This window comes from Mandrillus leucophaeus, unplaced genomic scaffold, assembly GCF_000951045.1.
Source record: "Mandrillus leucophaeus isolate KB7577 unplaced genomic scaffold, Mleu.le_1.0 Scaffold684, whole genome shotgun sequence".
Taxonomy (NCBI): Eukaryota; Metazoa; Chordata; class Mammalia; order Primates; family Cercopithecidae; genus Mandrillus; species Mandrillus leucophaeus.
In genome coordinates this window covers 984579-998632 of record NW_012107408.1, presented here as the reverse complement: position 1 = coordinate 998632, position 14054 = coordinate 984579, and the positions used below count along the sequence as shown (strand labels likewise).

The following is a 14054-nucleotide window of genomic DNA, read 5'->3' as shown; positions in this document are numbered from 1 at the left end:
ATAGCAACCTATTCTAAACAACTGAACCACAAATTGAGTTCAAGGGCCAGCCATCATCCAAGCCCTTCTCAGGTACTTAGCTGAACATCTATTTTATACCAGCTTAAGAGGCAGTGAGCGTGAGTGAAAGCAGTCTCTGGAGTCCGGATCTTGGATTAGGAGCTTGGCTGAAGACCCCAGCTGTGAGACTTCCCGGGACTTTCACAAAGAAGTCAGCTAATACATCAAAAGTACTGAAAAACAGTTTCTGGCATGTAGCAAGCACTTCATAAATGTGATTTGTTTGTAAGTGACATGTTAGCACTGTGGTATGGTCTAGGGTATGAATCCATTTTTCTGCTCTCAAATAACTTGTACAACACAGCCGAGGCAGCATTACCACAGAAGAATAATTCTTGGCAAATCTGAGTATCTCAGTTTTGAAAGTGATTCTGTAGGTCCTCTAATGGAACTTATCATCTAAAGTGTTTAGAGCATCCTCAGTAGATGGCCTTCCATAACAAAGAGTATCAATAAGGGTTCAAATATTTGCTCTTGCCAGATCTTACTTCATGTGTGGAGCACACTAGTGTACAGGCTACATGTGTGCCAGGATCTTGGCCCTTCATCCCACAGGGTCAGCCTCCTGAATTTACCTCAAAGTGCTGTATCATTTTTAACATATGCCTTATTGTGTAAAAGTGTAGAGAAGCGCTGCTTCTTGTTGTCACAGTTGTAATTGACTTTAGAAGACACCAGCAAAGATAGCATTATTTGCATGTGAATGTTAGATTAAATTATACCACCTGAAGTGATTTCTATTGACCTAGTGGGGAATTTGTACCTCAGGTGTGGTTGCTAGCACCAGGAAACCCACATCCATAGGCTTCTCATTACAAGGTTGTCATCTTTCCATCTCAATCAATATCCGAGCCTTTGAGATTTAGCATCGTCAACATCAGAAATGAATTTTCATTGGTGAAATTAATGGCATTCAAGACCTTGGATTACTTGAAATATTTTAAGGACGCTTGCTAGTCTTACACAACCTGGACAGAAGAATCTGGCAAGACCTGTAGCCTGTACTTTTAAGAACGGAGCCCAAAGCTTTATATTGAAAGGTCCCAGTGTCCATTAATGAGCAGGATCATTCTTGGTTACTGGCTAACTGCACAGAATACTGCCTGGAGAATGTCGTTTTGTCTGAGCAAACCTTTTAGGCAGGATATAATCAGATTACCTAAGGAACAAAAAGTTTGGGACATCATATGCAGTCTTTTATGCTTGTTTGCTAATTAATGTTTGTTTAGTAAATATCTGTCAATTTGAAAGAATTTAGCCTAAGATTTTCTTTATTTTAACATGGTATTGAGGTTGGGAGGAATAGCTTACTTTTACTGCATCCCGCTCCCCAAAAGAACCTGAAAGATGTAAATGATCAAATTAACTCAAGTTGGCATGTAATATTTCCCATTTCTCTCACAGTCAAAACCAAAGAGCTTACCAGGGCAGACATGACTATCTAACTGCTCTTTCCTCTTGTGTCTCCCTTATCTCTCAATCACTTCCTAACACTCACTGCTTAAGCTAACTTGATTATAGTAGCCTCCTTTTGTCCCTCCAACACAGTCGTCCTTAAAGTGTGATTGCTGCAACTGCAGCAATGATGGCATTTCTCTGAGAACTTGTTAGAAATGAAAATTCTTGACTCCTTCCCTCCAATCCCCTCAGAACTTCTGAATCAGAAAATCAGAGTGGGACCCAGCAATTACGTTTTAATAAGCTCTCCAGGTGATTCTGCAGGTGATGCTAAAGTTTGAGAATCACTAACCTAGATAACTGTGATATTATTTTTGCTGTAACTGAAATGAGTCAATAACCATGACAGAACAAATGTAGGCCAAGTGTAATTTCTAAAACTCAGAGTCTTTGTACTTACTCTTTATTCTACCTGGACTGTTCTTCCACCAGATGTGGCACGACCGACTCCCTCACCTCTTACAGGTCTTTACTCAAATTCACCTTCTTAATGAGGTCTTGCCTGAGAACCCTGCTTAAATCAGACCTCCATTATGACACTCTATTCTGCCTGCTTAATTTTTTTCCATAATTCCTATCTTCATTATTATCATTTACACTGTTGATCCCCAACCTTTTTGGCCCAAGGGACTGGAAGACAATTTTTCCAAAGATGGTGGGAAGGTGGGCAGGGATGTTTTGGGGATGAAACTGCCCCGCCTCAGATCATCAGACATTAGACTCTCACAAAGAGCACACAACCTAGATCGCTCACATGCACAGTTCACAATAGGGTTCGTGCTCCAGTGAAACTGTAATGTATATTGATCTGACAGGAGGCGGAGCTCAGGTGGTACTGCTCGCTCATGCCCTGCTTACCTCCTGCTGTGTAACCCGGTTTCTAACAGGCCATGGACCCCTGTTTGCACTATATATTTTGCTCATTTATCTTCTTTATTGTTTGCCTTTCTGCCTCTCAGAAAATAAGCTCCTTGTGGGCAGGATTTTTTGTTTGCTTTGTTCACTAGAGTCTAGAACAGTGCCTGATAAATGGCAGCCACTAAGTATTTGTTAAATAAAATAAATGAAGTGCTATATAACTGCAAACAAGATGAAGTAGAGATGGAGTGAAAAAATATTCATGAAGTAGTCCATTTTAGGTGTTTATTAAAGGATAACTGATGAGTCAGTCATGGCTTTAAAACAATAACAACACTGAATTCTAAAGAAAATTAAGATAAATCATTGGTTCTAAAGGATGTTCAATAATGGAAAGACAGATGCTTGACAAAAAGAGTTAGTGTCTCGCCCTAGGTATTAGATAGTTCTTTTTATTATATCTCAATTTATCCTTTGCTAATTTCATTGATTAGCTAATTTTTGCTATGTTATTAATAGAGAATTTCTAAGCTTTAGGAATAAAAGCAACAATAAAATACCACTATTATTAAACCTGACTAAGGTTATACTAACATTTTCTCTCAAAGGTGTGATATTTCCTGAGCTGTGGGTACTCTGCCAGTAAGACACAGTTATGTTCTTCGGCAAATTATTCAAATTCATTGAGATATTTCAGTCTCTTCACTATTCTATGGAATTACTAGTAGAGGCCTAGAGGAAAATTTGGAGTCTGAGGCCTCCTAGGCAGTCTCACATTTTGGAAAATGAGGCCTAAATTACATAGAATAAAATGCACAGATGAATTTTTGACAAATGTATGTGCTCAGGTAACCAAAACCCTATCAAGATATAAAACATTTTTATTGCCCTAGTGTGTTCTTTGTGTCCTGTTCCAGTTCTCCTCTCTGGGCAGCAACTGTTCTGCTGTCTATCACCATGGCCTAATTTTGCCTGTAGAAGTAAGTACTCTTTTGTGTCTGCCTTATTTTCACTAACTATAACATTTCTGAGATTCACCTACATGGTTACACGTATCAGTAATTCATTTCTTTTTATTACTGAGTAGTATTCCAGTGTGTCAATATACCACAATTTGCTTACCAATTTACTTGCTTATATACAGTTTTGGGTTATTCATATTCTGGAGCTCATATGAATAAAATCTACTACAAACATTCTTGTGCAAGGCTTTCGTGGTTATATTTTTATTTTTCTTGGAACTGTTATGGAACACCTAAATATGGAACTGTTGGATCACAGGGTACTTGTGGGTTTAATTATATAAGAAACTGCCAAATCGTTTTCCAAAGTAGTTTTTATCACTTCCCAGCAATGAGTGAGTTCTGGTTGTTTCACATCCTCTTCAAGCATCATGTTATCAGCATTTAAAATTTTAGCCATTCTAGTGGATGTGAAGTGACATTTCATGGTGGTTTTATTTTGCATTTCCCTGATAACTGACAGCATTGAACATCTTTTGATGTGCTTTTGGCCATTTATATACTTTCTTTTTGAAGTGTTTGCCAGATCATTTGCCCATTTTTTAACCAAATTGTTTATCATGAGTTGTAAGAGTTTTTAACATATTGTGATTGAAAGTTCTTTTTCAAATATATATTTGACATTTTTCTCCCAGTCTTTTCTTTTCTTAGTGGTATCTTTTGAAGAACAGATATGTTTAATATTGATAATCTAACTTATCTATTTTTTATGGTCAATGCTTTTTTGTCTGTCTAAAAAGCTGCCTTTTTGACGGTGAAGGTATTTTCCTACATTTCTTCTAGAAGCTTTATACATTTAGCTTTTGTATTTCAGTCATATTCTATCTGAAACTAATTTTTGTGTGAGGTAGGTATTGTGGTTCATTTTCAGAAATATTTTTCACCATTTGTTCCAGGATTCTTACAGAGAAGACTATCTCTTCTCCCTTTGAATTATCTTGATACCTTTGTCAAAAACCAATTGACAATGTACTAATAGATCAATTTCTGGACTTTATATTCTGTTCCAATAATAGATTTTTGTATCCTTACACTGATATTATATCATCTTGATTTATTATAACCTGAAATCCAAAAGTATAGTTGTCAACTTTGTTCTCTTTTTCAGGATTGACTTAGTTATTCTAGATCCTTAACATTCCCTTATACTTTTAAAATCAGTTTGTCAATTTCAAGACAAAAAATCTGCTGTAATTTTTATTGAGATGGTCAAGTTGAGGAAAATTGACATCTTAATATTGAGCATTCCAATTCAGGAATTTGGGTTGTATCTCTTCTTATAATTCAATCTTCTTCAGCTTCACACTGCAATGTTTAAGTGTACAAGTCCTGCACATATTTTGTTAAATTAATCCATAACTATTTCCTTTTTATGCTATTAAATAAGTACTCTAATATTTTTAATTTCCACTTGTTCTCAACTAATATATAGAAATGCAATATTTTTTGTATGTTGACTTTGTAGCCTGTTACCTTAGTAAATGCGTTTATTAGTTCTAGCATTTTTTGATAGATTTCTCAGGATTTTTCCACAAACACCATTAATCATCTGCAAAAAAAGACAGTTTTACCTCTTTGTTTCCAATATGTAAGCCTTTTATTTCTTTTTCTTAATGTAATATGCCGGCTGCGATCTCCAGTACACTGTTGAATAGAAATAATGATAATGGACATCTCTGTTTATTTTTCCTAATCTTAGGAGGAAAATGCGCAATCTTCTACATTGAGTAGTGTTAGCTGCTGGGTTTCCTGTAAATGTTTTTCATCAGGTTGAGGAAGTTGCTCTATTCCAAATCCCTTGAGTTTTTGTATCAGTTGGTGTTGAATTTTATGTTCCTCTGCATCTTTCTGGCACAAAGGTATTCATAACACTCCATTATAATCCTTTTAATATCTGTAGTGACACCCTATACATCATTCCTGATACTGATGGTTTCTCTCTCTTTCTCTCTCTCTTTTTTTTTTTACATAGAGTCTCACGCCATCGCACATGTGCAGTGCAGTGACGCGATCTTGACTCGCTTACAACATTTACCTCCGGTTCAAGCAATTCTCGTGCCTCAGTCTCCTGAGTAGCTGGGATCACAGGTGCATGCCACCACACCTGGCTAATTTTTGTATCTTTACTAGAGATGGGGTTTCACCATGTTGGCCAGGCAGGTCTTGAACTCCTGTCCTCAAGTGATCCCCCCACCTCAGTCTCCCAAAATGCTGAGATTACAGGTGTGAGCCAACGCGCCCGGCCATGTCTCTTTTTATTGATTAATCTAGGTAGGGATTTATTAATTTTATTAATATTTTGAAAGGCAGTAGCTTTGGGGAATCATGGAGGAGCAGACTACTTTCTCATGACTTTGTTTTTAGGAATGGAAAAATAAAGGTTTTTTTGGAATTTGTTTTTGTTAAGTCCAACTTCAAAAGTGTAATTAGGGATGGCCTTGGACAACCATGGCATTTTTTTTTTTTCTTTTTTGAGACAGAGTCTCACTCTGTTGCCTAGGCTGGAGTGCAGGGCACAATCTCGGCTCACTGAAACCTCTGCCTCCCAGGTTCAAGTGATTCTCCTGCCTCAGCCTCCTGAGTAGCTGAGGCTACAGGCACATGCTCAGCTAATTTTTTTTTTCTTTTTCTTTTTTTTTTTTTTTTTTATTTTTAGTAGAGACAGGGTTTCACCATGTTGCCCAGGATGTTCTCAATCTCCTGACCTCATGATCCACCTGCCTCGGCCTCCCAAAATGCTGGGATTACAGGCATGAGCCACTGTGCCCAGTCTGGCTTTTTTTCCAGTGGTAAAATATACTTACCACAAAATTTATCATTTTAACCATTTGTAAGTGTACAGTTCAGTCGTGTGAACTGTATTCACATGTTTGTATAACCAATCTCCAGAACTCTTTTCATCTTGCAAAACTGAAACTCTGTACCCTTAAACAACATATCCTCAATCTTTTCGGCCCCAAAACCCTAAAAGCACCATTCTACTTTCTGTCTCTCTAAATTTGACTACTTTAGATACCTCATGTAAGTGGAATCAGACAGTATTTATCTTTTTGTGACTGGCTTATTTCATTTAACTCGATGTCCTCAGGTTTATCCATGTTGTAGCGTGTGTCAGAATTTCCTTCATTTTTAAGGCTGAAAATTATTTGATTATATATACATGTATAATGTGTGTGTGTATATATATAGTGTATACATGTATATAGTGTGTGTCTATATATATACACACACCATATTTTGTTGATCCATTCATTCGTCAATGGAGATTTGTTTGTTTCCATCTTTTGGCTATTGTGAATAATACTACCATGAGCATAGGTGCACAAGTATCTGTTTGAATCCCTGCTTTTACTTCACTTAGGATTTTATCCAGAAGTAAAATTGCAGGATAACATGGTAATTCTATTTGTTAATTTTTTGAGGAACTGCGTGATATGGTTTGGCTGAGTCCCCACCCAAATCTCATCTTGAATTGTAGTTCCCATAATCCTCACATGTCAAGGGAGGGACCCAGTGGGAGGTAACTGAATCATTGGGGGCCATTACCTCCATGCTGTTCTCATGATAGTCAGTGAGTTCTCATGAGATCTGATGCTTAAGGGGCTTTTCCCTCTTTGCTCATCACTTCTCCTTCCTGCCACTATGTGAAGAAGGATGTGTTTGCTTCCCTCCTTCTGCCATGATTGTAAGTTTCCTGAGGCCTTCCCAGCCCTGTGGAGCTGTGAGTCAATTAAACCTGTTTCCTTTATAAACTACCCAGCTTCAGGCAATTCTTTATAGCAGCATGAGAACAGACTAATACATTGCCATAGTGCTTTTCACAGCAACTGCACTATTTTGTCTCCTCCAACAGTGCACGAGGTTTCAATTTCTCCACATTCTCACCAACATTTGTTATTTCCTGTTTTGTTTTTTGTTTGTTTGTTTGTTTGTTTTACGAATAGTAGCCATCCTAATAGGTGTGAAGTGGGAAAATGAAGTTTCAACCATTAAATTTATTTATTTATTATTTCCTAGTGCAATCTATTAGGAAGGCTTATTATGGGACTATCTAAGGAGTCCTTACATAGTTCCAAGGAAGGAGCTGTCACACCAAAAAGACCAAATGTGATTAGAGATTGGAAATTTCGAACCCACCCCATTCCCCTAACCTCCTAGGAGGAGAGAAGAACTGGAGATTAAGTTCAGTCATATGGCCAATTATTTAATCAATCATGCCTACATAATGAAACCTCATTAAAAACCCTGGACACCATGCTGAGGGGAGCTTCCTGATACTAAGAGGGTGGTACACCCTGACTCTGTGGAAGCAGAGGCTCCTGTGCTCATGACCCTTCCAGTCCTTCTCACATGTACCTCTTCAATTGGCTGACCATTCGTATCCCTTATAATAAAATGGAAATTGAAAGTGCAGAGCTTTCCTCAATTCTGTGAGTTGTTCTAGTGAATTATCAAATCTGAGGGGTTGTGGGAAGTCTTTAATTTGTAATTGTCCTGACAGAAGTACAGGTTGCTTGGGGACAGCTGAAAATCATTGTTGGAATCTGAAATGGGGCAGTCTTGTGAGACTAAGTCCTTCATTTGTGGGTCTTCACTAATTCTGGGTAGTGTCAGAATTGAATTGTAGGACACTCAGAGAATTGGTGTCAGAAGACACAAAGAAAATCATGAGGCATTCAAAAATGTCTTGGTTATCCATGGAGAGGTTTCTCTAGTATAGATCAATTTTAAAAATTAAACATTGTAATACTAGAAATCATAGATTTTATGAGACAGCTGTATGTAACAGAAAGTACATTGAAAGCAGCTCTAAATAACTGTGTAACTTTGGAAAAGTCATCTTGACCTTGAAGATTCACAGTTTCCACATCTTTATAAATGAGGATAACAATACTTGCCTGTGATTATTAGTTTTATGTGTCAGCTTGGCTGTTCCATGATACCCAGATATTTTGTCAACATTCTGGATGTTTCTGTGAGGATGTTTTTGGATGAGGTTTACACTTAAACTAGTAGACTTTGACTCAAGCAGATTGTCCTTCATTAGTGGGTGAATCTCATCTAATCAGTCAAAGGCCTGAATAGAACAAAAGACTGACTTCCCCAGAGCAACCAAGAACGGACTCAACTGCAGAATTAACTCTTCACTTGGGTCTCCAGCCTGTCAGTCTACACTGCAGTTTGAACTTGCCAACCTCCATAGTTGTGGGAGTGAATTTCTTAAAATAAATCCCCCACTCTCTCACTCTGTCTCTCTTCTCTGTCTCTATTCTCTCTTGTTAAAATTTTGCATATAAGTTTTGATGCTTCCCAAACTTAATTATTAATAGCCTACTGGTGACCAGAATCCTTATCAATAACATAAGACAGTCGATTAATACATATTTTGTATATGTGTTATATACTGTATTCTTACAATAAAATAAGCTAGAGAAAAATGTTACTAAGAAAACCATAAGGAAAAGAAAATATATTTACTGTTTATTAAGTGGAAGTGGATTGTCATAAAGGTCTTCATCATTGTCTTCATGTTGAGTAGGCTGAGGAGGGGAAGGAAGAGGAGGGGCTGATCTTGCTGTCTCAAGGGTGGCAAAGAAAGAAAATCCACATAAAAGTGGATCTGAACAGTTCAAATTTGTGGTGTTCAAGAGTCAACGCTACACACACACACACACACACACACACGCACACACACATCCAATTGGTTCTGTTTCCCTGAAGAAGCTTGACTACACTATTTCATCTGGTTGTTGTAAAAATTAATGAGATAATGTATATGAGACCATTTGTAAATTTTAAAGCACCATAACACATAAGGATGGTTGTCTGCCTAGTACATGTAATATGTAATGAGCGTTGCTGAGGCTGTGTAGACAAGTAAATTAACATTTACAAATGTGGTCATAGAGTCAATATTAGAGATAAATGGATTCAAAATATCACAGGAGAAGCTAGAAGATAGCAACAAGTTGGGAGATGAGCCTCCTGGACTTGTGTTCTGGACTGATAGAGCATTTGTTGTCATAGTAAACTCCATGTGGACAGGAAACCATGGCTTAGTTGACTTAGTTTAATTTGCATATTCAGCATCTAGCATAACACTTTGCACATTGTTGTTGCCCAGATAACTACTGAAGAATAAGTGACTTTTATCTATGTAATCACTTCAGAATTACACTTTTGTGAGTGACTAGGTGGAAGGAGTTAAATACTGGGGAATTAACACTAAGCATTTAGCATATGGCATGGGGGGTTAGAAAATAAAATATGTATGTGTTGAGGCTGGTGCGGTGGCTTATGCCTGTAATCCCAACACTTTGGGAGGCCAAGGTGGGTGAATCACAAGGTCAGGAGTTCGAGACCAGCCTGGCCAATATGGTGAAACCCTGTCTCTACTAAAAATACAAAAATTAGCCGGGCATGGTGGAGTGTGCCTGTAGTCCCAGCTACTCAGGAGGCTGAAGCAGAAGAATCACTTGAACCCAGGAGGAGGAGGTTGCAGTGAGCCAAGATCGTGCACCACTGTACTCCAGCCTAGGCGACAGAGCAAGACTCCATCTTAAAAAAAAAAAGAAAAGAAAAGAAAACATGTATGTGTTGAAGCTAGTCACGCCTACAGAAGTGTCAAATGTCAATTAATCATAGTCTATATGCTCAATAATAGAGGTAGAACCTTAGGCTGGCTGGAGAAAGGCCAAAGCCATGAACCCAGGATGATTCCATGAATAAAGCCAGACCTCACTCTCTAACTCAAGGACAGTAACTGGAATGCTATTTAGCAACACAGCAAATACTACCCAGTGTCACTTGTCAGCTCGAATCACTAGATGACATTTCTTGTAGCAGTCAATGGCCAGTCTGGACCGCATTAGCATGCTTCACAACTTTATGGACTGTGGCTTATGTGGGCAGATATTTTGAGACTCGGGTGTGGAAGAATATGGTTGCTTTCAAAATATTCTAGGCAAAAAGCTAAGTCTGAGAAAGAAGACCAGTCTTGTGGGTATTTTGGGAAGTATGTCATCATAGTGATTATTTCCAGGCTTCTCTGGATATTGCAGTGTGATGGTTAATGCTGACTGTCAACTTGATTGGATTGAAGGATACAAAGTATTGATCCTGGGTGTGTCTGTAAGGGTGTTGCCAAAAGAGATTAACATATGAGTCAGATCCACCCTTAATCTAGTGGGCACAGTCTAATCAGCTGCCAGCAAATACAAAGCAGGCAAAAAAACGTGAAAAGGTGACTGGCCTAGCCTCCCAGCCTACATCTTTCTCCCATGCTATTTGCCCTTGAACATCAGACTCCAAGTTCTTCAGTTTTGGGAGTCGGACTGGCTCTCCTTGCTCCTCAGTTTGCAGACAGCCTATTGTGGGACCTTGTGATTGTGTAAGTTAATACTTAATAAACTCCCCTTTATATACATACACACACACGCACATATATACACACACACATATATACACACATATATATACATATATATATATCCTATTAGTTATGTCCCTCTAGAGAACTTTGATTAATACAGCCAGTAAAGGAGAGATCTTCAGGATAGCCTGCCTTAAATTAAAACAACAGTGGGGCATTATTTTTCACTTATGAAATTGAGAAGAAATTTTAAAAATAGTAGTATTACTGAGAACATACTCCAACACTGTTGATAGGAGGGTCATTTGGCCAAAAACAATTTTTAAGAATGTATAATCCTGGCCGGGCGCGGTGGCTCAAGCCTGTAATCCCAGCACTTTGGGAGGCCGAGACGGGCGGATCACGAGGTCAGGAGATAGAGACCATCCTGGCTAACACGGTGAAACCCCGTCTCTACTAAAAAATACAAAAAAAAAAAACTAGCCGGGTGCGGTGGCGGGCGCCTGTAGTCCCAGCTACTCGGGAGGCTGAGGCCAGAGAATGGCGTGAACCCGGCAGGCGGAGCTTGCAGTGAGCGGAGATCCGGCCATTGCACTCCAGCCTGGGCGGCAGAGCGAGACTCCGTCTCAAAAAAAAAAAAAAAAAAAAAAAAAAAAAAAAAAAAAAAAAGAATGTGTAATCCTTTGACTCCACAGTTTCACCTCTATGAATTTATGCCAAGAAAATAATCCCATATCAGTGCAAAGTTCTATTCGTTAGTTTAGGTGCAGCCCAGTGTTAATTATAATAGTTAAAATATTAGAAATAACTAATATGTCTAACAGTAGAGAATTGTCTAAGGGAATTTTGCTACATCCATATAAAGGAACAGTGTGCAACTGTTAAAAATAAGGTTGTAGAAGAATATTTAATGACCTGGAAATTTGTTCATCCTCTGTCGTTAAATTAAAAAGCAGTTTACAAAACACTGTTTACAAAAGTATCCAGAACAAGTCCATGTTGTTTAAAAATCAAGCAAAAGAAGAATTCATACATGTGCATAGAAGAAGAGTCTAAAAGTTTACACATTAAAATGTTAATATCTATTATCTTTGGGTGGTGGGGTTACAGGAGACTTCCTATCATCTTCTTTAGGCTCTCGCCCACCAAATTTTCTATTAAAAATATTATATTAGCAGTTGAAGTGGGGGGAAGTCACTTGAACATTTCAAACAAAGTCAACAGAAAACAAAACCCCTGATAAACTAGAATTGTCTACTAACAGAGAAGCAAGAGCATTTTACAGTGCTATGCCTTATCCCTGACACATTCCAGGACTTTACATTCTAGGGTACTTGGTTCAAAATTTATTTGAGCCCTAGTAGTAAAGCGTGGTCTAAAAAGTTCACATGGTTTTCATTTACCACGAAGTATTTTCTGCCCACACTATGCTAAGCCTTGTAGAGCATGAAGTCACGTTATACAGCTCCAGGAACCGACACAGAGTGGTGGCCTGACACATTCACGTGACTGTTGGCACACAGATTCCATCTTGGAAATGGGAGGTTTTGGCCCTTTAGCCAGCACTCTCCACACCACTGAAATCTGAAACTGTGTCTATAGAAAAATAATTAAAGAGCTCATTGCCTAGATCCACACATAAAAAGATCTATCTTAGGTTATTGAAGAGAAGTTAGAAGTGTCTGGTGAATCCTTAACCTCTGTGGAGTGATGATGTCATCCATAAGAGGCCCAGCCTTTCCCACAAGTGTCATTTGCTGTCCCTGTCAGAGTGAATTGGAGGGATCATCTTGTCTATTCATGTCAACCATTTGAACTAACTCAGCTGGCTGGGGAGTGGATTTGAAAATTTAAAAAGACTGATGGTGAAAATGGCTGGGAGGTAGATAGTTTAGTTTGAATGAGTGCCCAGCGAGTGAAACGTGACACTTTTCCCTGACTGTATCCAGCTGTCCCTAGACCATAAAAAGGAAAGAGTCAAGAATATGTTTATTTTTCCCACAATGAATGAGCCAGAGATCCAGACAAAATTAGGCTTAAACAAAGTGAAAAAAGTGTTCCACTAGTGGTAGGATGGTAGAGAAAGCTCCAGGCTAACTTAAAGCTACTCTCAGCTGAATCCCCCTTGTAGCTGACTCAGCCTTGCCCAGATGGGTGTTTTGAATTAGACAAAATCTCTCATACTCTAAAAAACTGACAGTGGCTAGAAGTTTAAGAATATAAGTTTCTGAATGACAGCTCCAAGGAATATGCATTCTTGACAGTCTTCCATAGTCCTTTAAAAATCAATAGTGAATCCAAGTTAACCCACCCTTATGCATCACTATTATGTCAGAGCTTCCCTGGGTCCTTCACCAGCCCACCATTCTGGGAATGCAAATGCACAGAAGGTCACAGAACATGCAACTCATGAGCTGGACTGACTTACCTTGCTGTTGCCGGTCCTCCTGCAGCTTCAGTTGACAGGTGTGCAAACTGCCAAGCAGGTGGCTGCTGCCTTTTCTTGGTATGGTAGTCATGGTCCTAGCAGTATGGCTGTGACTCAAGGATCACTAGAGCACTCCTTCTCTTGGCCAGTCACCTAAAATGGCCTTCACCAGACACCCAGAAATACACAGATTCATGCAGATCTTGTCTTTGCATGTACAACATATACTCCTCTACTAAACTTCCAAGCTTTTTCCAGTCATGATTCTTGAAATAAATAATGACCAATGTTACTTCTCCTAAAGATGCCAATTCATTTGGCTAAAAATACAACTTAATTATTCTTTCATTTCAAAATGAATTGAAACTAAACCCCCTTATAGAGTAAAATTCTACAAATTAACTATTTCTAATAGATTACAGTTTTGGCATTTTTAAATTCCTTTTACCGACATGAAATCCAATGCCTCTGGTATTTAAAGAAGACTGCTAAAGTAATACATACACAAAGAAAAAAAAAAGTGCTGCTGAGTTAAGTCAAGTGATTTCTAAGCCTAATCTGAGTTACCCTCGGTGACAGCTGAAAGTGCACAGTTCTTTAAGGGAGGCTGGAAGGAGGAGGAGCAAAGTGGGCTAGGATGATTAGCATAAAGAGGCAGGCAAGACGGGCATTGGAGCTGCTTTGAATAATAGTGACCAAAGCACAGATTCTAAAGATGCCCTGCCATTATGTTACAGTAACTGAGTACCTGATTTCTGCTACTTTGTTTGTAATTAAAATGCAAGCTGAAAGCAGGAGTTTATACTGCAAGGACATTCATTTGTACATGTGAAATCTAAAAGGTATAAATGGAACT

The 14054-nt window shown here is 38.5% G+C and overlaps 1 protein-coding gene across 1 annotated transcript in view; it reads right to left on the bottom strand.

Annotated features, from left to right (window-relative positions):
* The window catches only part of RANBP3L (RAN binding protein 3-like), a 52476-nt gene extending 38679 nt beyond the window's left edge, over window positions 1-13797 (bottom strand). The window contains 1 exon segment of the mRNA XM_012002366.1: window positions 13199-13797. Within this exon segment, the coding sequence (XP_011857756.1) occupies window positions 13199-13289 (91 nt within the window). The 5' untranslated portion in view covers window positions 13290-13797.
* Window positions 13798-14054: the final 257 nt, after the last annotated feature.